The sequence below is a fragment of the Podarcis melisellensis genome (assembly GCF_964234715.1).
Source record: "Podarcis melisellensis genome assembly, chromosome: 12".
In the NCBI taxonomy this organism is placed as follows: Eukaryota; Metazoa; Chordata; class Lepidosauria; order Squamata; family Lacertidae; genus Podarcis; species Podarcis melisellensis.
In genome coordinates, this window is record NC_138544.1 from 18,168,252 (window position 1) to 18,194,656 (window position 26,405).

Consider the following 26,405-nt stretch of genomic DNA (forward strand, 5'->3'; position numbering starts at 1 on the left):
CAACAGTGATATACAAAGCAATCTCTATCTTCCATTTGCTGCTTATGTGCCTATTGGGGTTGCTTTTCAGAGTCTTAGGGTTCCAAAGAAATAAAATCTCAATGCTGCATACAATATCCACATTCATGTCATTGAAATAACATCTTTGCAATACATTTGTTCCCATGACATGATTACAACCTATACATCTGTTTCACTGTATTGCACACAGCTTCTTTCTGAAGTTGCAGTTGTTTCATCCGAAAGCGCAACAAAATGCCATGTGACTTAAGACAACATTCAGAATTTTCCCAAAGCAGACAATAGGCTAGAACTGAAAACCCAACACAGCTGATCTGAACGTACAGGTGAGCAGGACTATACTAATGGCCAGTGTTTCATCCAGGCTTCAAATTATTAAGCCAATAACCATTCACATATAACTATGAACCGAAACACCACTGCTGAATTGACACACTGCTGAAAATAGTTACTCCCAAGTGAAGAAAACAGAACGGATTCAACTCCAATAACGAGCTTTGGTAGAATTGTTTCCAATATATAAATGTCAAATCCTTTCATCTCAAACACAAGCCACCAAACAGAAGGGACACCTCTTTCTTCTCATTGTTAGCAATGGTTTGTGCTACACAGCTAAACAATCCCTTAATTTTATTAATTATGTTAACAGCACATAACCCACAGCAATAACATATATATTTTTAGCATGAGTTCCAAGCATACAGTAAATCAACCTGTTTTTGTGTGACAAGCATGAATCCTTTTTAAAATATGGTTTTGCAGTCTAAGGCCATATATTCTATTTTACTATGGAAGCAAAATGTGTTTGGATGGAATTAGATTCATAGCATGTCTGAAATAACTAGTCTGGGGATGAAGATTTGTCTACAATGCTGCTATAATTTCAATATAAATTAGCATGGACAATTCCCCATCAGAAAGAAGAAATTACATGACATTTTCACTAACGTGTGGAAAGGAGAGACATTTTTGGAAAAAAAAACCACATGATCTTTATATCCGATTAGGCTGAGTTTGCCCAAACTTAACATTTATATTCTAACACAAAACATTTTATTTCAGGAACTCAAATCCAACTGCATGCATTCCGTATTCTGCAGAATGTGTAAGATAGGTGACCCATCTGATAACAATGGCTTAAGTGTGTAGAAAAAGGCAGACATTAATTTTGTAACAAATCCTGAAGTCAACATTTCATCTGGGCACCATATAGGAATACTTTAAAAACAACAGAGCCAGTGCCCATTTACACTGTAAATGTGCAGTGCAACCTTATTCATGTTTACTTGAAAGTAAGCCCCATTGTGGGCTTATGCACTTGCAAGTATGTTTATAATGGCAGCTTTCAAACTGTGAAGATTAAATAAATAAAAAACCTGGAGGAAAACATCGAAGATATACTGTATTGAAAAAGGCAAGCCACATTATGAGTGCTTCATGTGTTACACATTAATATCTTGCAGCTCTCTGTAATTTCTAATAACTGCACTGCCACTAACCTATGTATTGATTTTCAAATGGGAGTTCATATCGGTGCACATTCTGATTATATCATTTTGTTGAGTTCCCTCAATATTAATAGTGATATTCCTGGTATGGATGAAGTAATTTGGCAATATATTATTATCTATTTCTGTGATAATGATCACTTTTACAGTTATTTGGTTACCAAAATATTAGTCTGACAGAAATGATTGCTCTATTTTTTTTTAAAAAAAGTCCTATAATCTGATGAATAGCTTCAAGGAAAAGATAGCCAGACATTGCCTGTCTGCACTGCTTTAAAATCTTTAGTAAGATACCGCAGAAACATGTATGTGTATTCATTGTATTGTATATCCATTATGTACATTTGTTTGGCTTTTGTTTGTGTGTGTTCATGAACAAATACATGTGTGTAGCTACTAACAGACATGAAGTAAAAGAAAACTTAACGCTTCTGTGTTCAGGTTTTTTCACTAGAACCCTGAACAGCTTGTAACAATGTCTATATTTATGAATGTACCCACCTAATTCAACAGCAATAAAGAAGAAAAAAGCATGTTTAAAAAAATAATATTCATTCATACAGTGTTATATACTCTATTGTTAATCCATATTTTAATGCCTCTAACCATTTTTTTAAAATGTCAAATGCTTTGAAAGAATATTGGCATCCTCAAGGTATAATTTAAGAGAGCCCTTTAAAAAAAATGTCCCTGTACAAATAAATGGCTGTTATTATTTTTGACCCATCCACAAGGTTAGGCTTTCCCCAAAGCGTATTTTGCAAAGTAGAAACAAGGAGTTCCAGAACAGCAAGAGTGGCTTCATTTCAACTACATCAGTAAAAGGCATGGAATGTCTCATCAAGTACTTGAAGCTATTGTTCTTTCAACAACAACAACAAAATCCCTATAAATTGTTCCCTGTCCTTCGCTTGCCAGGTTTTGAGGAATGCCATGTGTCTCATACCCATTCCTGCAAACAGTTAAAACTATAGACAATACTGTATAGCAGTCAAGCTAGCTACAGGCTTCTGCTGAAGTAGTAGCAGCAATATATACCAAATCGTCACAGAGGTAAAATGCAATTTGAATCGACCTTGAGAAGGAGAAAAAGTGACAACAATTGTTCAAAAAAGGGCTTGATGTGGCACAAAGATTCCTCAAGTACTGCAGTATACCAAATTAGTGGTACCCAGGTTAGAAACGAAAGAGGTTCTCATCACATATCCTTGTGAGTGCCAGATACCTAACTACACGCTTGTTGCTCATGACTGGTCATTTCATATCCTGAGAGGTCAAACAATAAATCCAAACTGAAAAGTGATTCCAGAAGTGGTAAAAGTGAACACAGCAAGAGAAAACCGTGATGATCTTGCCACACCCAGAACCAAAAGCACCGAATGCTCAGTCACCCACCCACCCCAAAAAGCATTGCACCCCATGTGTTTCAACTGGCTCGTCAAACATGTTACAAGTTTGTATTCTTCCGGAAAAGCGTTCACATATGTTAATCAGCAATTCTGAGGTCAAACTTTGAGGTAGTAATTTTTCAAAAGATGGCATGAAAATGATTCATGTTTGCGAGCATGTGTGGGAGGGTGAGAGGCATAGCCGTATTTTGGAAAGTTCACTAATAATATAGGTTACCGGGAATACAACTAAGCAGCAGCAATAGAAAAATATATATACAATGCACTATTTAATTCATTTTGTGGTGGGGTGCAGTTCAGTCTTACTAGCAGATAAAGGCCGGACTTGCTATTTGATACACACACACACACACAACACAAATTGAGAAAGACACCTCAACCAGGGTCCCTGCTTTCTTTTTATAAGTAGCGAGCACTTATTTGCAAACCTTTCAAATACAACACAGTGCATGCTCATCCCATTATCAATGTTTAATAGAACCTCAGACTGGCAAGCACAAAAACTCCCAAGGATTTTATTAGGTCATCTCTCTGCCCTCCCTTAACCCCGGCCGGGCTTTCACATGTGTGTCAAATTAAAAGTTGGGAGTGCCCACAATGCCTCTCCTAACAGCAAAAAAATGCTTTTACCACTCCAAACGCACACAAGCTCAGATCACCTTCCAAAGTCCCCTTAAACCCACCAGGCGCAGGGCTGACACTATCCAGACAGTTCCTGCCGCGTAATGAGGGTGCTACCTGGGTACTGCTGGTTCATTTTAATTAAAATAATGTGTGTGTCTACACACACACACACGTACACCCCTTCGCTCCCACCCACAAGCACAAATAAAAAGATCTCGACTAAACAAAACCTTCCCCCCCCCCTTTCTTTTTTGCTTTTAACACACAGCAGATTGTTAAATCCATTCTGACCTTGCTAGTTCCATTGATTGTCATTGCTACTATTAATAATAATAATGTTTTCTCTCCTTTGGCTGCATTTGTTGGGCATTAGTTCTACTCCTTCATGATTCAGAGAGAGAGAGAGAGAGAGAGAGAGAGAGAGAGAGAGAGAGAGAGAGAGAGAGAGGAAGGAAGGAAGGAAGCATGCCTGTAATTTACGCCAATCAACTATCCATCTTCCACTAAGTGCCTAATGGTATCATATCGACGCTGCTGGACAGCCCCAGGAAGTCCTGCTTGCAGTACACCCACCACGTACCTTGGTTTGGAGATAATGAGGGTAATAGTAAGTGTACTGAGGGTACATTGGTTGCTGTTCCAAGCGTTTGCCCATGTAGCTGGAATCTTTATCTCCGATGCAGGGAAACTCGTTGACAAGACTGTAGAGCCTCAGGCCTTTCTTCCGCTTAAAACCCCACTATTCCTGACAGTACGGATGACTGGTGAGAGGCGCTCTTTTTCTTTCTTTCTTTTTTTTGTGTGTGTCCAGACTTCCTTGCCTTCTAAACCGCTCGCTAGTTCCAAACACAGCAAGAAGCAAAAAAAAAAAAAAAAGAAGGGGGGAAAAGGTTTTTGTGGTTTTTTAAAAAAAATGAAAAATGAAAAAATTGCAGAAGGAAGAATTTATAGCTAGAGAGATGCAAATATATTCTTGCGCTCTTCTTTCCACCCCTCCTCCCTACACAGCGGGATTTTCCTGCCTCCCACCCGCTTTGGCTTGAAGTAATGTCAATTGCCAAGTGTCTGGAAAAGGTGCGCGGGGGGGGAGGGGGGATTCCGGTTGGAGAAATCAGGAAGACCGGGTTAAAAACTCAGGATCTCTGCAGATCAGCGTCCTCGCAGATCCTTCTCCCTCCACCTTTTTCTTTTTTTCTTTTTTTTTTGCCAAAAAGGGGGCGGGGAGCGGGGGGTTTTTTGTTTGTTGGGAGGGAGGGAGAAGGGGGGAAGAAAAAGAAAAAGGGGGAAAGGGGAAAAAAAGGCGCCTTGGCTTGCGAGAGCCTAGTTGCTGCTGCCTCCCTTGCGGAGCGGCATGGTGTTTAAGGTCTCGCCTTGCCTTTCATTCAAACCCCCACCCCTCCTTCCTTCCTTCCCTCCAGCCGGTGGGTGGAACTCCACGGCCAGCCTCTCCCTCGAGAAGCAGACGCAGTCCAGAAGGCTGCAGTATTTCCTCCAAGAAGGCTCGCTCCAGCCCCTGCTGCAAGCAAAGCCCCGCTTCCCTCTGCTGGCTATCGCAGAGAGCAGAGCGCTTTTACAGCAACGCTGCCGCTGCTGCTGCTGCTAAAACCCAGGGAAAGGAGGAGGAGGAGGAGGAGAAAAGGAGGTGGGGGCGCTCCGCGATCGCATTTCTCAGCCTTCTCCCCTGTTTGCAGACTCTTCTCAAAGTTACCCCGTGAAAACAGCAGCACGGTAGCTGCCGCTTCAGAAGCAAAGTCAAGCCAGGGAAAGGAGAAGGGAAAAAGCCTTCCTGTCTCTTTAAATAACAATACTTGCCGCTGCCACTACTCCCTTTTCTCCTCCAAGGCACTGGGGAAGCACCTCAAGACGGGGTTGAGGGTTTTGCCTGTATTTTGAAAGCTGGAGAGAGGGTTCCCCTAAGGAGGACCTTTGCAGCACTTCCAAGAAAAGGGACTGCGGGGTTTTTAATTAGTATTATTCCCCCCAAAAAAGCGCACGCTAAAGCACAACACGCATCAGGAAAGTCCCTCCAAAAGAGGCGAAAGAATGGGAAGCAGGCATTCAGGGCTGAAAACGGCTCCTGGAGAGATGCTTTGGCGAGACTGTGTGTTCAAAATTAAAAACCAGTCGCTCCCACTTTGGGTGAACTTTTCGAGATCTACAATAAAGTATATCCATTGCAGCCTGGCTTAGCCAAATAGTGAGCCATATACTTCAGGTGTGGGTTGCTGGGAGTTGCGTTTGGGTTACTGACTCAGGATGTTGCTGGCTTGTGAAATTGAAGAGTCTGATCCTATGCCTATTTGCTTGAAAGTAAGCCCCACTAAATTCAATCCCTGCAAGTGGATCCCAGCCTTAGAAGGAATTTGCATGCGAAGGGTTGCATCCAGGTGGTCCGTTTCCTGAGCCTTCATCCAGATTTCTTTGCACGAAGTTTGCAGGAAGGTTAGACAACTCCAGTTGTTTCTTGAGGATTCCATTCTGATTTGTGTGCAGAGAGGATATATGATGTTGCATCAAGTAATTGTTACCCTGCACTTTCCAGTGCATCTTCTTCTGACCTTCCTTATCGCAACATGTCCAGTTTTGCAGGATGTTTTTTTCTATCAAACCAGTGTCTTCATGGGAGAATCTGGCAGGAAAACATGCTCTGCCATATTGAATTCAGCAAGATTTACTTATGAGTAGGCATGTATAGAACAACACTGTGTTTGAGGTGGTTCAAGTTCAGTGCTAGCTACTTCCAAGCAAGCATGTAAATGGTTACACTCCTGTAAACCAAGAAGGTAATTCTATATTATACTACACTGGATTGGATCCAGCTAGTCCCCTTTACATCCTGTTGACAAACTTAAGTCACACTGATTTCATCACTATCTTATATCCTTAGAATAGAATTGAAGCATCTGACTTAGTCTGCATCGAGCCTGATATATGGTCAACCCTCCAACATACATTGGGAACCGGGGCAGAAATATGATGAAGCAACCCTAAACATAATTGCTAGATTGTAAATCCCACTGCAATCAGTTGGACTTATGCCTGAATAGCCATGAACGGAATGGGGCTGTTGAGTTCTTAATTTATTCCTCACACATCTCTATTTATCAGAGCTAGTTCTCAATGCTCCATCATTCTCTGCTATTGTGGGTGTCCACTACAAGAGAGTATAAACTGCAGCTACACAGCTAAAACGACATGATTGGATACACACTTAATAAAAGAAAGCCCTACACTTAGGAGAACTCAGCTGTAGTGAGGACAAAACTTGCTCTCCATACCTGATAGTTTGTGTACTGTCTCACTGGCTGTGGGGTGTATATGATAATTGTATCTCCATGCACAGTGATGTGCTATACCCAATGCAGGTGGCGCTGTGGTCTAAACCACTGAGCCTCTTAGGCTTGCCGATCAGAAGGTCAATGGTTTGAATCTCTGTGAAAGGGTGAGCTCTGTCCCAGCTCCTGCCAACCTAGCAGTTCGAAAGAATGCCAGTGCAAGTAGATAAATAGGTACCACTGAGGTAGAAAGGTAAAGGACGTTTCTGTGCGCTCTGGTTTCTGTCACGGTGTCCTGTTGCGCCAGAAGCAGTTTAGTCATGTTGGCCACATGACCCAGAAAGCTGTCTGTGGACAAATGCTGGCTCCCTCAGCCTGAAAGCGAGATGAGCACAGCAACCCCATAGTCGCCTTTGACTGGACTTAACCGTCCAGGGGTCCTTTGCCTTTTACCTTTTACCTTTACCTATACCCAACCCCTTCAGTTGCTGTCAACAGGAAAAGACTGTTGCAAACAAACACTTCCACTAATCCCACACAAACTAGTATGGTATTGGAACTGACTAGTGTAGATGCAAGAAGCTTCTTGTCTGCTCGATTTCACTCTGGAAGGAAACTTTTCCATCCCCAACCCTTTTAAAGGGCCACATGAGCATGTTTGAAAATATTCACATATCCTTCAATATCATGTTTATTAATTATTATTATTAAACCCCAAATACTTATAAAACTGAGTCAGACATCACAGCGTGAGAGGAAAAAGGAGACGCTATATTACTTATCATAAGCACTATCCAGTAAGCGCCACACTAAACAGTTAATAAAACCAATTATACATATTAGAGATGCAAAAACCTGCAAACAGGTTTTACCAGGAACAATGATGTACAACAACAAAATAAGAATGTGTGCAGTGGGCAACAATATTTTTTACCAATGCCACATCTCAAGTCCATGGAAATATCTATTGTCTGTACACAAGCTATGTGTGTACAGACTCCTTTACACTGCCACTCCATTCACAGATCTATCTTCAGCTTTGCTGACTGAGTTTTGTATATAAAAAGAAAATAAAACAGCACTGCAGCGGTGGTTCCTTTTGTTTTTATTTAAAGCATGTGTAATACCCCAGTTGGACTGTTGTCAGCTGCTATATTATCAAGCAAATTGTTAAAGGGAGGGGGAAGGGAATCTTTTTTTCCCTTTTTTTTTTAGGGGACACTTGTCAAGGCTGGATAGGGCTAAAATTAGACATGCCAGCTGTGTTTTGGTTTGTGGGCACATGCCTGCACGTGATATGGGCAAGCAAACATCATACTCTGCATCACATTGCCAGTCTGCTGTTATTGTACTAAGCTAACCAAAAGTAAAAAGGAAAAGTATTATTGAAGTATTGTGTAATTTAATACACTCAAATATGATATGACATGACATGATATATAAGATGATAATCCAAAATATCAATATAGAATAAATAACATTGATTAAACTGATAATATAACAATATGGTGCCTGTATTTATAATGAATGCTCTGATGACTACTGGTGATCTGTGGATCTAAAAATGATGGCACTAGAACATGGGTAGGCAAAGTAAGGCCCGGGGGCTGGATCCAGCCCAATCGCCTTCTAAATCCAGCCCACGAACGGTCCAGGAATCAGCATGTTTTTACATTTAAAATGCATCTCTGGGTTATTTGTGAGGCATAGGAATTCTTTCTTTTCTTTTCTTTTTCAAAATATAGTCCAGCCCCCCCCCCAAAGGTCTGAGGGACAGTTGACCAGCCCCCTGCTGAAAAAGTTTGCTAACCCCTGCACTGGAATACTGTACACTGGTTCACAAATATCTAAATCCTCTATAGTAATAGTGAATGCTTCTCCCAATCACCATACCTTATGTAACCAAAATGGCACCATCTACACACAATAGCTAAGTATCCGTGGGGTTGGGGGAAATCACAAGGCTTCCAGAAGTACAGACTATTGGGGGGGGGGGATACTCCACACAGCAACATTTTGTTACAGGTCCAACTTGTTTAGCTCATCTTTTCAGGTTTGACTGAGTGCTTTAGTATCAGTTCGTCTCCCTCTTAAAATCACAGCCTGTCATGTTTGGTGAGTTTGTTGTCAGGTGATTGCTTCGCCATTATTTACTTTGAAAAGTAATCTTTAGGACACTGCTTAACTAGTTAAAGCGTTCGTCGCTGCAAAACGTTAAGGAGTACTCTCTGTGTTTCCAAAAGTTACAGCTGTGAGAAAATGTTGGAAAATGTGACACAAGTGTGCCATAAAGTTTTGGAAACTTAAGGCTAATAAAAAAGAAACCAAAATGTATTTAGTCTAAGACTTAGGATCAAAGTATACTAAAGCAAGCAGAGAACTATTCAAGGCAGCAGGTTTCAAGTCATTTGTGTTATGGTGCCTTGGAGAAGGTTATTTGTGCAGCAGATGGCTGGCTAATAGTCCCAGGATGATCTCCTGGTGCTTCATGAATGGATGTGCTCTTGGTAGCTGGGAATCCATCTGAGTTTGGCTAGAATAGATCTTTCATCTAACAAAGGGGCAGGGAACCTGTAGACTTCCATGTTTTTAGACTCCAACTCCAATCAGCCCCTGCCAGCCTGGCCAATGGTCACAGATAGAGGGAGTTGTAGCCCAACAACTTTTAGATTTAGCAGAAGGAGGCATTAAAATAATACCTTTATTGTCAATGTACAACCTGTGTACAATGAAATTAACTGAGCCCCCCCCTCCCTTCCACACAAACACTCAATCTCATTGCACTCTGTGTGCTTGTCGCACAACACACCAACCTCAAAAGTCAGTTGCACTATATTATTTTCCATTCAGCAGCCTAATAGCCCACAGATAGAAACTGTTTCTTAGCCTGTTGATACGACTGATTATACTTCTAGATCTCCTACCCGAGGGTAGAAGATTAAAGAGGTGCTGGCCGGGGTGTGAATCGTTCCTGAGAATTTTTCTCGCTCTCCTGAGGCAACGATCCCTTGCGATGTCATCTAGCGGGCTCAGGGGACAGCCCATGATATCATGTGCTGTGTTCACCACCCTCTGTAAAGACTTTCTGCCCGTGACTGTCAAGCCAACGTACCACACTGTGATACAACATGAGAGGACACTTTCTATTTGTGGACCGGTAGAAGGAAGCCATCAATTGTTGTTTAACATTGTTCTTTCACAAGACCCTGAGAAAATCTTCCACTGCCTCCCACAGTTTGGTCAAACTTATGTTGGTAGCTTCAAGAACAACCATCTTGTCCTCTGTCGTCCCCTTCTCCTTGTGCCCTCCATCTTTCCCAACATCAGGGCCTTTCCAGGGAGTCTTCTCTTCTCACGAGGTGGCTAAAGTATTGGAGCCTCAGCTTCAGGATCTGTCCTTCCAATGAGCCCTCAGGGCTGATTTCCTTAAGAATGGATTGGTTTGATCTTCTTGCAGTCTATGGGACTCTCAAGAGTCTCCTCCAGCACCATGATTCAAAAGCATCAATTATTTGGCGATCAGCCTTTTTTATGGTCCAGCTCTCACTTCCATACATCACTGCTGGGAAAACCATAGCTTTAACTATATGGACTTTTGTCGGCAAGGTGATGTCTCTGCTTTTTAAGATGCTGTCTAGGTTTGTCATCGCTTTTCTCCCAAGAAGCAGGCGTCTTTTAATTTCATGACTGTGTGGGTAGCATGCCTTATTTTAGGCCCACTACATTATTCAAGGGCATATCCTGCACTAGAGAAAACCCTGAAGTTGACCTTGCAGCATAAATACCAATAATGCAACAAAGAAGAGCTTTGGGCAAGAATGGACCTTGAACTTAGCTGTATGGAATGTCATCGTTATATCTGCCTCTAAGTTCTCTACACCAGGATAACTTTTTGGGAATTTTTGTTGCCCTAAAACACCTGCTCCACTTCCACACTTCGTTTACATGTGCTGCTTTGATTAGATTGTCATTCTCCCCCCCCCCCCACACACACACTTTTGGCTGGAGTTTGACTATTATGTGTTGTACTAAATTCCCAATCAATCAAATCACAAAGCAATGCTCCATTTGTAGCCAGAACACAAGTTGAACAACTTTATGTTTTCTTTGGTTCTGAACCCAAAGAACCCTCTTGTCTCCCGTTACAACATTATCCTACAATCTTTCAGTGGTGGATAATGATGACTCGCGTCAGTATGCAGCAGCCTTTCCCAAGCTTTTAACCATATTCTGCGCTCAGTTACTATGACTTCAGAGGCTTCTACTTTATAACCTGCATCTGAAAACAGTGATAATCCAGTTAAAGTCTGCTCTCATGATATTTTCATGACATGTGAAGGAACTTGCTGCTGCTTTCAGTTTTGCTATGTAGGCAGTAAAAAGTAATGTGGCGCAATATGCCCCAAGCCATTGTCTCCATAGAGACGTTTAACCCCCAGGGGAAGCACCTGTATAATACTTTAGAAAGGATCTTGTTTCCTACATAAATTCAGTCAGGTTATGGGGAAATGAATACATATGGAATATGGGCATCGTAATAGCTTAACTGTATGGAGCTGGCCCATGGGGATCCATTTCAGATGCTCTTTTTGCTGGCATTCACCCCAACTCCTTGTTAATTTCACAATATAGACTCTTCAACACTAAACCTCTACTTTCTTTTGTCATGGCTGATGATCAGGTGGCAAATGAGGCGCCGAACCACAAAGCAAACAAGGAGCCTGAGAGCTGATCAGGTGGAGGAGCCAGCCAGAGTCTGCAGTTTTATGGGACCAGATGAATCCCCATTCACCTTTTGTATGTATCACCTGATCTTTGTTGAGCAGTCAGCCACAGTAGCACTCTATAGCCATGAACAGCAGTGTTGCTGAAGTTCAACAGAGATCAGACCAGCAGCTATGTCCTCTTGCCAGCTGCTATGGTTATACAGAGAGGCTGGGTCCTGCTGCCAGAGTTTCCAATTCAATAACCCCAACACTTTTACCACACTAGCAGTGGAATAAAACTGTACCAAATGAGAGTGCCACTCCTCAACAGAGCTCGGCTCCTTGGAAATTGCCCCTCTTCAACAAACAGTAAAAGCTACAGTGCAAGAAAATGAGTGATGGGTTAACCCACTGCCACAGAACACGTCATGTTGAGTCAAAATACTTCAAAAAAATTCCCCCTAAATGAGGAAAAAGCTTGGCTTACTACCAGGCAAGGTGATTGAGTAGGTGGTTGCACTACTGGAGGATGTGGACCATTTGGATCCCTTCCAGTCAGGATTCAGGCCTCATCATGGGACACACTGGTTGATGATCTCCGGCAGGCTAGGGACAAAGGTGAGAGCTGTTTCCTAGTTCTGCTGGATAGCAGCCTTTGATAAAATCGACCATAACATCCTTCTGGACCGTCTAGAGGAGCTGGGAGCTGGGGGCACTGTCATACAGTGGTTCTGCTCCTTCCTCCTGGGCCGTGTCCAGAAAGTGGTGTTGGGGGATGAGTGTTCAGACCCCTGGGCCCTCACTTGTGGGGTGCCTCAGGGTTCCATCCTCTCCCCCATGCTTTTTAACATCTACATGAAGCTGCTGGTAGAGATCATCAGGGGGGTTGGGCTGGGTGTCCATCAATAGACAGATGATACCCAGCTCTACCTCTCTTTTAAATCAGAACCAGTGAAGGCAGTTAAGGTCCTGTGTGAGTGCCCTGGAGGTGGTTGGAGGATGGATGGTGGCTAATAGATTGAGGTTGAATTCTGACAAGACCGAAATACTGTTCTTGGAGGACAGGGGGCGGGCTGGCGTGGAGGACTGCCTGGTCCTGAATGGGGTAACTGTGCCCCTGAAGGACCAGGTGTGCAGCCTGGGAGTCATTTTGGACTCACAGCTGTCCATGGAGGCACTGGTCAATTCTGTATCCAGGGCAGCTGTCTACCAGCTCCATCTGATACGCAGGCTGAGACCTTACCTGCCCACAGACTTTCTCACCAGAGTGGTGCATGCTCTAGTTATCTCCCGCTTGGACTACTGCAATGCGCTCTACGTGGGGCTACCTTTGAAGGTGACCCAAAAACTACAACTAATCCAGAATGCGGCAGCTAGACTGGTGACTGGGAGCGGCCTCTGAGACCATATAACACTGGTCCTGAAAGACCTACATTGGCTCCCAGTACGTGTCTGAGCACAATTCAAAGTGTTGGTGCTGATCTTTAAAGTCCTAAACGGCCTCAGCCCAGTATACCTGAAGGAGCGTCTCCACCCCCATCATTCTGCCCAGACACTCAGGTCCAGCTCCGAGGGCCTTCTGGCGGTTCCCTCACTGCGAGAAGCAAAGCTACAGGGAACCAGGCAGAGGGCCTTCTCAGTAGTGGCACCCACCCTGTGGAACACCCTCCCACCAGATGTCAAAGAGATAAACATCTACCTGACATTTAGAAAACATCTGAAGGCAGCCCTGTTTAGGGAAGTTTTTAATGTGTGACATTTTAATGTATTTTAATCTTTGTTGGAAGCTGCACAGAGTGGCGGGGTACAAATAATAAATTATTATTATTATTATTATTATTATTAGACAAATCTGTAACCTCACGGGCCCAAAATAACATCCAGAACCTCCTCCTTCTATAAACTACACATACCCATCTAGCTGGCAGATGCAGCAATGCTTCAATCTCAAGGAGACAGAAGGTGGTTTGTCCAGTCTTTCTCTGCCAGTTGAGTGTGTTGCGCAGCAGCCTGCCAGCGGGCCCAATATCTTGGTGGATCTTGGGAAAGACAGTTCCCCTTAAGCTCAATGGCCCTCAGAGAAACACATCAGCAAAAACATCAGTGTAATAGCTGTAACTGACTTTGATAAACAAAGGGAAATTCTGATTACAGAACAGATTGCTGTATCTAGTTGGGTGTCTAGACTTGAAACCAACGATAAATCATCAAGTAGTTGGAAATTCAAAGCCACGGACTGGGTGTATTTCCTGGGAGATCAGGGTTCAAATCCTCACTCAGCCATGAAGCTCATTGGGTGACCTTGGGCCAGTCACTGTCTCTTAGCCTCACAGGGTTGTCGCACTGATAAAACGGGGAGGAGTGGGGAAACCATGTTTGTGACCTTAAGCTCCTTGCAGGAAAGGTGGAATACAAGTTAAACAGCTAACAGCTTATCACTGAAGGCTATGCAGCTGCCTCTGATCACAATAAATAGACAAGCAAGCAAGCCTCTGCAGAAGTTCAGAAAAAGTAAAAAACAAAGTTTATGTATGTTAACTCCAAAACTGGCCTTATGAGAAAATGTTACATTTTTAGTTAGGGGCAGGGGCAAGAAGGGGAGGACATGACAGAGATGTATAAAATTAATCATGGTATAGAGAAAGTGGACAGGGAGACATTTCTTTCCTCCTCTCATAATAACAGGGCCCAGGGTCACCTATTTGAACTGAATGCTAAGAGTCAGGGTGGACAAGAGGCTGTACATTTTCACATAAAGGTAAAGGCACCACTGACCACTAGGTCCAGTTGCGGACGACTCTGGGGTTGTGGTGCTCAACTCGCTTTATTGGCCGAGGGAGCCGGCGTACAGCTTCCGGGTCGTGGCCAGCATGACTAAGCCACTTCTGGCGAACCAGAGCAGCACACGGAAACACCGTTTAGCTTCCCGCCGAAGTGATATCTGTTTATCTACTTGCACTTCATGCTTTCAAACTACTAGGTTGGCAGGAGCAGGGACCGAGCAACGGGAGCTCACCCTGTCACGGGGATTCAAACCGCTGACCTTCTGATCAGCAAGCCCTAGGCTTTCTGGCACCACCCACGTTTTCACATGGTGGTATGGAATTCACTGTCAAAAGATGTGGTGATAGGGACCAACTTGGGCGGCTTTTGAAAAGCTATTCCATGCAAAACAAGGCTTCTTAATGGCTCTGAATCATGCTGGTTATATACTCCTTCCAGGATCAGAGGTGACACATGACTCTGAGTAGTAGTTACTGGGGAGAAAAAGTGGGAGAGTGGTGTTGCCGTGATGATCTCCTTGTAGGCTTCCCATAGGCATCTCTGGTTGCCCACTATGAGAAATAGGATCCTGGACTAGAATAGTCTGAGCCAACAGGGCTCTCCTTATGGTACAGAATCATAGAGTTGTAAGGGAGCATGAGAGTCAGATGGTCCCAACTCCTTTGCAATGGAATTTTTTGGTCATGTTGTTATATCATAGCTGTATACCCAAGTTATATAAATATCAATGCAAGGTTGTAATCAGCAATCACAACTAATCTTAGTAACTGAGTAAAGGGAAAAAGATTTCAAGATTAAAAACCATTTGCTTCTACCTACCAGGAGTTTACTGTCTTGTCTATAGTACGTGGGAGTGAAATTCTTTATACAGTATGACCAAACAAACAAAAAGAAAGATTTGATTCCCCAAGATGCTAGGCGTTCTTAATTTCCACTGAAGTCACTTCATGGAATGGGTCCCTTGGTGAGTTGACAAATGGAATAAAAATGTGAATGCGATTTGAAGAAAATGTGAGCGACTGAAGGGGGAAATAAATTTTGGGGTGGAATGCAGATAAACAGTTATGAAAGCAAATTCAGATAACGGGAGCTGCTCAAAGGCTGCTGGTGCTAGAAAATGTAAAAAATAAAATAAAACTCCATCTGCAAAATATAGACATCAAAAAGATCATCTGTGACTCAGGAGCACACTGCTTAAATAGAAATCCCTTCATTTTCTGCCCTGTGCATCTGAATAACAGAATCAAATTGTGAGCTCAAATAGAAGTTTGCCTGCAGAGCGAGCGCTAAGTGTCAATGCTTCAGCAAAGAAAAGGCAAGCTGTTCAGTCCCAGTAAGCAACAGCTGGCTAACTTAAGAACTTTCTTTCCCCGCTTTGGATAGCTACGATCAGCTCAAGAATGAACCCACTTGTGAGCAGCCTAGGAAGCAAAAGCCCGCAAGTGAGTAGAATTCCAATGCACCTGAAAGTAAAACCTGAATCTTAATACCACCTGCACAGGGAAACCTCATCATGCAATTGCCAGCACCAATTAATCCAACATTTTACTGGTGCGTGGCCAAGGGGCAAGTTGACTTCAAGGAGCAGAGCCAGTGAGGTAGAAACATGGGAGAAGTGAGTCCAGGACCTCCCCACACGGGATGCAGGCATGGAGAGGGTGCAAGTGAATATGCAGTACATAGAGGCATTGATCACTTGTGTTTAATTCATGCTGTTCTGCCGAGCTGCAAAGGGTCATGGGTTCAAGCCCTACGTTGGAGAAAAAACCCATGTTGGGCATTGCAGAGGGTTGGACTGGGTGATCCTCATGGTCCCTTCCAACTCTACAATTCTATTATTCGATGAAAAGCAAAACAAAGGGGCGTAAGTATGCTGAAAGACAGCAGTCAACCCACCACTTTTTCAAAATGGATGGGTGTAAAATCCACATTTCTCCAAGAAGTGACCTTCAATTTCTGGCTCCTCTTAGGAGGCCAGTATCCTTAAAAATGAAAAATTGGCAGCCTTAGTCTCAGATCAGATTAACTTAATCTCAGATCAAACACATTAACTATAGATGTTTCAAGATGGCAGCTTCTCATGACACACTGGGGAGCACAGGAAGTAATAATAATAATTATTATTAGTTTATTATTTTTACCCCATCCATCTGACTCGGTTGCCCCAGCCACTCTGTGTATCCATAGTGTATCCAAGTAAAAGGGAATTATCTATACTTATCCCCCCACCCCACCCCCTTTCCATGATGAGCTCTGCCCTTTCTGAACTCAATGGTGGAAGACTTCTGCATTATCTGCAGAGCTCATGCTAGATCTGTTTTGGCTCAATGTGAGGACCAATGGGAAGCTTCAGCTGGTTAGGCGAATCCTGCCCATAAGCAGTTTTCACGCACCAAAGCTAAGAAGAAAACACGATGAATCCAACCCTCCTTTAAAGCAGGAGTGTAATATTCTAGAAGCATTATCCAACATCAAAATAACATCAAAGCTGTCTAAAGGAAAGCTAATGCAAAAATGCTCATCTTCAGCATCTGAAAGCAATCTGCCATCTACTAAAGAAATATAAGAGTTAAAAGACACAATACTCAGATAAGTATGATATTGAGCTTATATTTTGACACCCTCTTTATGCTTTTATTTTTCTTTATTTAAGAGCTGTTTTCTAAAGAGTCCGCAATGATGTCTGACAGCTTGTTTAAAATGGGTTACAAGAAGAATACTGATTTTATTTCTAGTCTTTTCAACATATTCAATTCAAATACTTTCAAACTCAGATGTACCAATACAATCTTTGGAATCTTGTAGTTCATTCAACAACCTGTATCCTCTCTCTCCACCTCCTCCCCAATTAATCTGACTAAAATCCCAGCAGCAAGATGCAACAGGATCAAAATTTCTACAAATCAACAGCATCAGAAGCAGTAGTTTTCTAGTAATAAAATCTGGTAACGACTTAAGTCTCCCTATGAAGTGGGGAGTCTTTGATGCATATGTGCTCTGAAGTGCAGCATATTTAAAAGTAGCACTTTGTTTTTATTGTAGTTATACTGAAATTCAGAAGAGGACGTTTGGACGGCAAAATTCCAGAGAGGGGTAGGATTCAAAGGTATTTTCCTCCCCATCAACCAAAACTTGGGGTAGAGATTGTATACTGCCTTGGTAGACCCTCTCTGCATTGCTGGAAGATGTTGCATCCTTGCTGTCCTGTCATTCCAATGTGATTTGGGAATAACAAAGGAGTTTTAAAAGCTCTGAGCAGCTTAGGACTACAATACCAGAGGACAAGCTTCCTTTGTATCAACCTGCCCACTTTCTGACTTTATCTAGTGAGGGTCTTCCAGTGCTTCGAACAAACTACTTCATATTCATTAATTCAAATATTTCTGCATTACACTTGAAAGTAGTTCCTATGACTTCCAGGTGAAATGAATGTGAATTTATTTCCTTTTTGCAGTGGAACTTGGGGTGGTTTTTAATTCAATTCAATTTTCAGCTTAAGGATCATTAGGAAGGAGGTCACTGATGCTCACGGCCCTTACAAGTATTCATTACAAGCCCCAAGCTACTCAGTAAATAACTGCTGCAGGTTGACTGAAAAGGTGTGCTGTGAAACTTAAATATTAATTTTATAGCAGACAGGAAGAATATTGCTCATGTGCTGGGGCTGCAAATGTGCTAACGCAAACTTCTCCATCATGAAAAACAAAAAAAATTTCCTTCCAGTAGCACCTTAAAGACCAACTAAGTTAGTGCTTGGTATGAGCTTTCGTGTGCATGCACACTTCTTCAGATACACATCTTTGTACTACAACTTCCATAGTCTCTTACCATTGGCCATGCCGGCTGGGGCTGAGTTGAGTTGGCATACAAAAACATCTGGAGGGCCACAGTATTCCCATCCCCGAACAAAAAAATGGGTGGGCCTCTTGCAGTCCTTTTTCTAGAATCCCTCATGGTCCATTATTGTACAAAGCAAGGGGCCCGTCTGCAAAGTAAGGGGTCCATCAGGATCACTCTACAATTTTATCCTTCTTGAGTTACCCAAAAGTCACTATAGAAAGGCAAGCACTTGCAGCGCTACAGACAGCTCCTGGTGAGCAACTCACTGCAATGAAGCCTAGAGGTAAACTGAGGCCTGGTGAACCTCAGTCTCCAGTACACCCTGCTAACTCCACCTTCCATCCCCATGTGGAGAGATAAGAGTGGAATGGTGTTTGCCCACCATTGGACCTGCCCATGTATGCAGCTTCCCAGCTTACTGTCCACTGTCCCATGCAACCTTAAATGATTTATTTATTTTTAGTAAAAGTTGCCCACCCCTGCTGTATAACATGGACAATGCACTTGTGGGTCCTTATTTTCTATCCTGTACAATCTTTAAAGAACTCCAGAAGCTTGATGAAAAGTTTTCTGGCTAACTAGACAACCTTGTCACCAAGCTCATAAAGCAAGGAGGGAATCGAATCAAGTATCTCTTAATGTATAATTAAATGCCTTAACCATTCTTTTCTCTTTTCTCAAGATTTTCTGGGTAATGCTCTCAATGAAAGTCAACACTTCCCCCTGTTGTTGTTATATTTGTTACTCGCTTTTTCTGGCCCTAAGGCAACCTTACAAGCAACCAACCAACCAACCCACCCTTTCTTCTTTGCCCTCAAGGGCTACACTTTGCCTACTCAGAAGTCCCATTGGGCAGCAAGAAGGGGCTTACACCTAGCTAAGAGTATAGGATTCTAACCTTAGTTTGGCTCCAGCTCATGACATTTCTATAGAGAACTTCTAAGTAAAATATTTCAATATGGAATTGGAGACCATTAATGATGTTGGCCCTATATATGCCTAGAAGTGTTAAGCACAAACCATGAAGCCAAAGTGCTAGTTTTGTGCCACAAAGATCAAGATTTATTTTATTATTTTTTGGTTGCATTTATATGCTGCCTTTTCTCTGAGGAGCTCAAGGCATTTTACATGGTTCTCCCTCCCCTCAATTAATCCCCACAACAACTCTCTGAGGTTGGTTAGGTTGAGAGGAAGGGACGGGCCCAAGGTCACTCTGTGACTTCATGGCTGAGTGGGGATGTGAACTCTGGTCTCTCAGGTCCTAGTCCAACACTCTAACCACTATACCACACTGGCTTAGAAGTGTGTACCAGACATATCCAGACAGCAGTCCTGTTTAACACCCCAACCCAAACTTTGTCATAACCCCTTAAAACTTCAGCCAAAGTTTCACAATAGTTTTGTGCCACAAACTGAGAGTTTGTGCTGCCATCTGCAAGTGTGTACCTGATGTATCTAGTTGGAGCTCCCTGTTAACATCCCCTTGCCCTCCCAAAAACCTATGTGGCAAAAACAAAACACCCAAGTACTGTACAAAACTAGGATGTTTTGCTCCAATACAGCAACGTTGGTTTCTTTTTGGGGGAAAGAATAATAACACATTATTATTGGGGTTTTTTAAACTGGCAGTGTTTGTAAATGAGAATCCTTCATGTTCACAGGGAGCTATTTTCAAAGGTAATGTGTCAACTGAAATGCCATTTTCCCAATACAAAACATATGCGCAGTATTCAAGAACTACCTATTCATGACTTAAAAGAGCCACAGTATTAAAGCTTGCCTTAAATGGAGAGCAACGAAACATCTGAGCTTGCCATTGTTCCCCAGACAACACAACATTTCTAGGTAGCGTGTAGGCTTGTCCGTATGCCTTGTCACTCTAGCTACTAGGGTCACCAAAAAAAGCTGCCACAGGTCCCTAAGCCTCTGCAATAGTCAGCCTGACCGGAATCCTAATTTGTGCTGTGCAGCAACCTTTGCTATGCAGTCTGCATGTTTATATGCATGTTGATCTCTTGACATTTGGTAAAAAGAAATTCTATTTGCAATAAAGAAGTCACAGCTTGAGGCAGGCTTAATGCAGTCTACTAGCTGATTGCTGCCAGAGAGAGGGTGGGGGGGAAAGAGACCCACTGTCAGGAGTGACTTTGTACATCAGGTTATCACAGTCTTCTGCAGAGTTAAGGTCACAACTTTAAATAAGGCACTGCCCGTGACATATAAATTACAGCATGGGTAAAGCAATACAAACACAAGAACGTATGTGTGTGAGTGTGTTCAGGACCCAAAGGTATGAGCAACCTATTTCCATTTTCATCATTTCATCTGCAATCTGATCCCATAACTATGGGTGGCCATATTCTGCACTCCTAGGGCATTCGCAATATGGTACAAGCAAATGATAAAAAACTACTACGGTATGTTTTTGTATGCTTTGTTCTCCTAGAAAGACCCACATTTTCAAAGCAGCAGCTGCACTGCTGGGGTGAGTAGATGGTAGCCAATGGAGTAGACCAGGCATAGGTAAACTCAGCCCTCCAGATGTTTTGAGACTAACAATTCCCATCATCCCTGACCACTGGTCCTGTTAGCTAGAGATGATGGGAGTTGTAGTCCCAAAACATCTGGAGGGCTGAGTTTGCCTATGCCTGGAGTAGACCAAACAAATGCAGCTGCTTTACACGAAATCCAACCACTGGCCTTTCTAGCCTGGAACTCTCAACTTTGACAGGCAGCGCCTTTCAGAAAGATCTCGGACAAAGATCATTCCCAGTCCTGGTACTGAAGGTGGTTTTGGCTGTAGATGCAAAGGACTAGACCCCAAATCTTTTGAATGCAAAGTATGTGCTCCGAAATTGACCAAATGAAGAACTGGCTTCTCAGTTTCTGCACTAATTTCAATTAAATAGAGGTGTTCCCAGCAAAAAAAGCTAGAAACTGTTTCCATGTCCCCAAATCCCCATCTTCCACTTGCAGACCATGAGGTAGGGTGTGTATCGCTTAAGTGTTTTCTGAGGGGCAAATAAATGGGTGGCGTATATCCAACAGTGAACTTACCAAAACCTTGCCAGTGAATGATCATTTCCCCCCCACAGAGGTATCAAATGAGGGCAGGAACTGTGCAACAAATAGAATCACTATTAAGCCGAACAGAGTTAGGGCAATGCTTCCTGAACTTGCTCTAGGCCTGCTGCTGCTGCTGCCAAGAGTTGGGTAAATTCATTCTGTCTTTTTGTGACCACCCCATTCCTCACGGAAACGGCATCCCCAACTTCACAGTCTTATGTATGGGGGAGCGGGATTGGAGGCATTTGGGCTCAACGCCACAACAACAAAAGCTTATTTCAAGATACAGCCATTGCAATACTGTTATTTTGTGCTTTGCGTGTTCATTCAAGATGTTAAGTGCTACATTTAGCTATAATCTCAGAATTGTGTTTGAAGTGCGCCGAGTTCTCTTAGCAGCCACTGAACGCGCTTCAACTGCAAAACTTGGTGCGTTAATTCTCTCAGTGAATTAGCATCACCAGCAGTTAGCAACACGAACAGTATTAGAAATAAATTTGAGGGGAGGGCAGTGAGAAAGGCAGAAATAAGATGGGGAGAAAAATCAGAGACTTTCTTGCCTTAGGGGAGCAATACTAATCGAACGCCAGGGCATGAAGTTGCCTCAGAAGCAATAAGTCCTGTGGAGAAATAACAGTCCTGACAGCACCAACAAGTTACTAATTCTGGCAAGAAAGCTGCGTTAGGGGAGCCACAGTGGAAAGGATATAATTATATCATATTACAATATAAAACCATGAACAAAACTCATAATGCCATGAACGTCTGATGTCTTCCAAGAGAAAGCAGTGCAACACAGAACATTTTCTCGAGGCACTGGATACAGTGATAGCTCAACAATAAACGGTAAGTTACTTGTAATGCGATTTGCATCTCTAGACCAGCAAGACCGTTAACATGGGCCTCGATTTAATAGTTTCAGGAATCGTGCAGATGCACACCTAGAACTCTGGGATATCAGGGGCTTCTTCATTCCCCGCAGTGTCAGAGACAGCTCCACTAGGAATGGGGGCACTGAGAAATTCAGTGTGAACTGATTTCTTTGTTGTTGTTTGTTGTTTAGTCGTGTCCGACTCTTCGTGACCCCATGGACCAGAGAACGCCAGGCACCTCTGTCCTCCACTGCCTCCCGCAGTTTGGACAAACTCATGCTGGTAACCTCGAAAACACTATCCAACCATCTCGTCGCCCCCTTCTCCTTGTGCCCTCCATCTTTCCCAACATCAGGGTCTTTTCCAGGGAGTCTTCTCTTCTCATGAGGTGGCCAAAGTACTGGAGCCTCAGCTTCACGATCTGTCCTTCCAGTGAGCACTCAGGGCTGACTTCCTTAAGAATGGATAGGTTTGATCTTCTTGCAGTCCATGGGACTCTCAAGAGTCTCCTCCAGCACCATAATTCGAAAGCATCAATTCTTCGGCGATCAGCCTTCTTTATGGTCCAGCTCTCACTTCCATACATCACTACTGGGAAAACCATAGCTTTTACTATACGAACCTTTGTTGGCAAGGTGATGTCAGGTGAACTGATTTCTAATTTCCCCTGATACCAACACTGATACAATGCCAAGAGCAATGCCAGTATGCAAACTAAAATTTAAGCAACCTAGGTCTGTTGTCTCAGTTGTTCTACTCTGAGCATAACTTACTTGAATATTAAAAAGGTAAAGGACCCCTGACAGTTAAGTCCAGTCGCAGGAGACTCTGGAGTTGCAGCGCTCATCTTGCTTTTCTGGCCAAGGGAGCCGACGTTTGTCCTCAGCCAGTTTTTCCGGGTCATGCAGTCAGCATGACTAAGCTGCTTCTGGCAAAACCAGAGCAGCGGCGGAAACACCATTTACCATATTTTTTGCTCTATAAGACTCACTTTCCTCCTCCTAAAAAGTAAGGGGAAATGTGTGTGCGTCTTTTGGAGCAAATGCAGGCTGCGCAGCTATCCCAGGAGCCAGAACAGAAAGAGGGATTGCTGCTTTCACTGTGCAGCGATCCCTCTTGCTGTTCTGGCTTCTGAGATTCAGAATATTTTTTTTCATGTTTTTCCCCTCCAAAAACTAGGTGCATCTTGTGGTCTGGTGCGTCTTATAGAGCAAAAAATATGGTACCTTCCCGCCGGAACAGTACCTATTTATCTACTTGCACTTTGGTATGCTTTCGAACTGCTAGGTGGACAGGAGCTGGGACAGAGCAACAGGCAAGCCCTAGGCTCAGTGGTTTAGACCACAGCGCCACCCATGTTCCTTACTTGAATATTACCCAATGATAATTTAATCACTTTTAAGATGCACTTTTAAGCAAAAGGAGGAGGAGGAGGAGGAGAGAGGAGAGAGAGAGAGAGAGAGAGAGATCAACAAAATGGGCCTATTTCAGTCATACTATCCATCCCCACCAAATATATTATCTAACTCATGGGTAGGCAAACTTAGGCCCAGGGGCCGGATCCAGCCCAATCACCTTCTCAATCTGGCCCGCAGATGGTCCGGGAATTAGAGTGTTTTGACCTGAGTAGAACGTATGCTTTTATTTAAAATGCATCTCTGGGTTATTTGTGGGGCATAGGAATTCATTCTCTCCCCCCCAAAAAAATAGTCTGCCCCCCACAAGGTCTGAGGGACAGTGGACTGGCCCCCTGCTGAAAAAGTTTGCACAGGCAACAGCAAGGACTGCTCCAGTCAGACTCTCCCCTTGGCTCTCAGGACAACCTTACATTTTATATCCTTCTTTTGTTTTGATAACTGAACATTGGAAGCCTTGGCAGAAAGACTGTGTAGAAATACAATGAATAAAAAAAGGCAAAGGGTCCATGTGGTGCGGTGGTTAAAATACTGAGGAGACCCAGGACCCAATCACCACTCAGCCATGAAGTTCACTGGGTGACCTTGGGCCATACTCTCTCTCTTACCCTCGCCTACCTCACAAGGTTGTTGTGAGGCTAAACAATGTATTCCACCTTGAACTGCTTGGGAGAAAGGCAGGCGATAAATGCAACTGATTAATTGATGGGGGTCATGAGAAGAACTAACTCTAAACATATGTATACAAAGGAGCATACATTCAAAACCATTTCTGGGCAGTTGGAGAAATTAATTTTCCAGAACATATTCCGCATAAATCACTCCAGGAAGCATCATCAGCATAAATGGACTTACAACAAGATCCACTCAAAGCTGAAGGGATACTGATTAAGAAGTGAATACACAGGTAATAAGGGGGGTAGGAGTCCATCTCCAATGCAGTTTTTTCTCCATTCCACAAGGGTGGCCTTTGTGCTCTTCATTCTATTTACAGCTGCATTGCATGGCAGATACTCCTTGTCATTCAAAAGAAGTTTGAAGTCCTCTAAACAAGTTCCAGAGGGTAACCTGCATTCATTGCAGCAATGGAATAGAATACTGCCATTTCACAATATACTACAGATTTCACAGCTGCTTAAACATGTATAAGTCCACTATAAAATTAACCATCTTGGCCCAATTTTTTTCATTATCCTTTTAAATGGCCCAGAACCTCCTTCTTCCTTTAGTTTAACTTACTTGTTAGCATGCTAATGTTTGCTTTAAATATTTTGCATGGAAATCAGCAACTATCTGAGTTCACACTTAAAGTAGCAAAGCATATTCCATGGTTTCTTCTGGTAAAGGAAAAGAAGAAGGAGTGGTATTCATTAACCGTCTTAGAAGAATAGGATATGATGCATGCTGCTGCCAACTCGGCTGCCCATAAGGCTTCCGGCCCTTTCTCTTTAATATTCAATTAAACTGGAAGGGATATCACATAAAATACAGTGTATGAGCGCTAACATTCTAGCCCTCCAAGCATAACATCAAACGAAAATACATGGGGCAGAGGTAGGAATCTCCATTTATTTTCCATGTAGCAGGATCTCTTAGAACAGTGCTAATTGTCAGTGAGCTTGAGATGAATGGGCGTTCCTTTGTTTAGCTGCATTAATGGGCAATCAATAAAGAAGAGGGGGAAGTAATGATTTCTGCTCAAGAAACAAAACAGCCAAATTAAAATAATTTTATTATTCTTTTAATTGTGTCCGTTTTATGCTAGCAACATCTATTCCCCCCCCCATCACAAATATGCAATGCTCTAAGCATCTCCAAAGCCGGGAAGAAGTAGAAAGACCTGTTCCCATTTTACAGATAAGGAAGATGCAACCGAGGCATGCAATCAGGATGTCAAAAATCGTATTTCAACGGTATTACTTATATGACACATTTTATTCTTTCACTGGTTTCATTCTTCTAGGCCCTAACCAAATATTAGGAAACATATGTAACTGACCTTGGTCCTTTTAAAGAGGTGGAGGAGTCCTTTGTGAAGGGGCAGCTTGGAGCTGGGAATGTATTTCTCTGCTCTATGCCACTGTGTTTCCACATCCCCAAGTTCCAAATGTATTTTGCCCCCTGAAAACATGCTTGGAGTCTCCTGAGGGGAAACGGGCTCAGGGCAAAACACAGGAAACGATTCTATCAGGTCAAACTATTGCCCCTTCAAGCTGTGTTGCTGAGAAGCTGTTTCAGCTGGAACTCTGCACATGCTCCACAAATATGCAACCTTAGTCATAGCTAAGGCTGCTGGATATATCTGATGTTGTTAGAATTAGTCTAAATTTGGGTTTTCTGGAAAAGTGCCACCACTTTCCCTCATGAGGGAGCTGGTTGTGATTTGGGATTGTCAAAGACCTGCTTATGACCATGTGGCGGAAAATTTGTACTGCATTGCTACGCTTGGTAGTGATATAGCGCTGGAGTCAATTAGCTTTTAAGGTCTCTTCCGTTCACCGCTGTCATTAAGGGAATCAGCCTCGGCGTCAGAGTTAGCACCTGTGAGGAGCTTCTTCTTACAACAGGGCAGCTGGGCATAATGATAAACAACCATAAGCTTGCAAGTCCCTAAACTGTCCAGTGTGGGGGAAAGCTGCTGCCAGAAACCCTGGAAAGTCACTACAAGTCCAAGCAGATGGACCTATGGACTGATAAGGCCTGTATTCCTTCCACCCCAAATCAATCTGCAATTGCTCACTACTGTAGCTATGGGAGCCAAGCTCTTATGCAGACCCCATTTATTTCAGTTGGGTACTGCCCATAACTCAGTGGAAGAGCACAGGCTCTGCATGTAAAGAGCCTGGGTTTATTTGTTTGTTTAAATAAGAGGTTTTCAACCTTTT

At 43.0% G+C, this 26,405-nt stretch overlaps 1 protein-coding gene across 9 annotated transcripts in view; it reads right to left on the reverse strand.

The window, feature by feature from the left end:
• RBMS3 (RNA binding motif single stranded interacting protein 3) overlaps positions 1-26,405 on the reverse strand; it is a gene marked incomplete at its 3' end in the record, with an annotated part of 736,788 nt that overhangs the window by 469,471 nt on the left and 240,912 nt on the right. For 2 of the 9 annotated variants that reach the window (XM_081883326.1, XM_081883327.1), the window contains exon 1: positions 4,143-4,404. The exons of 6 other annotated variants lie outside the window; for them this stretch is intronic. In XM_081883326.1, coding sequence (XP_081739452.1) covers positions 4,143-4,217 — 75 coding nt within the window. In that variant the 5' untranslated portion in view covers positions 4,218-4,404. Of the gene's footprint in view, positions 1-3,853; positions 3,893-4,142; positions 4,405-26,405 lie in introns of those variants that run through there. One more of the 9 variants, XM_081883328.1, reaches the window with a different exon arrangement.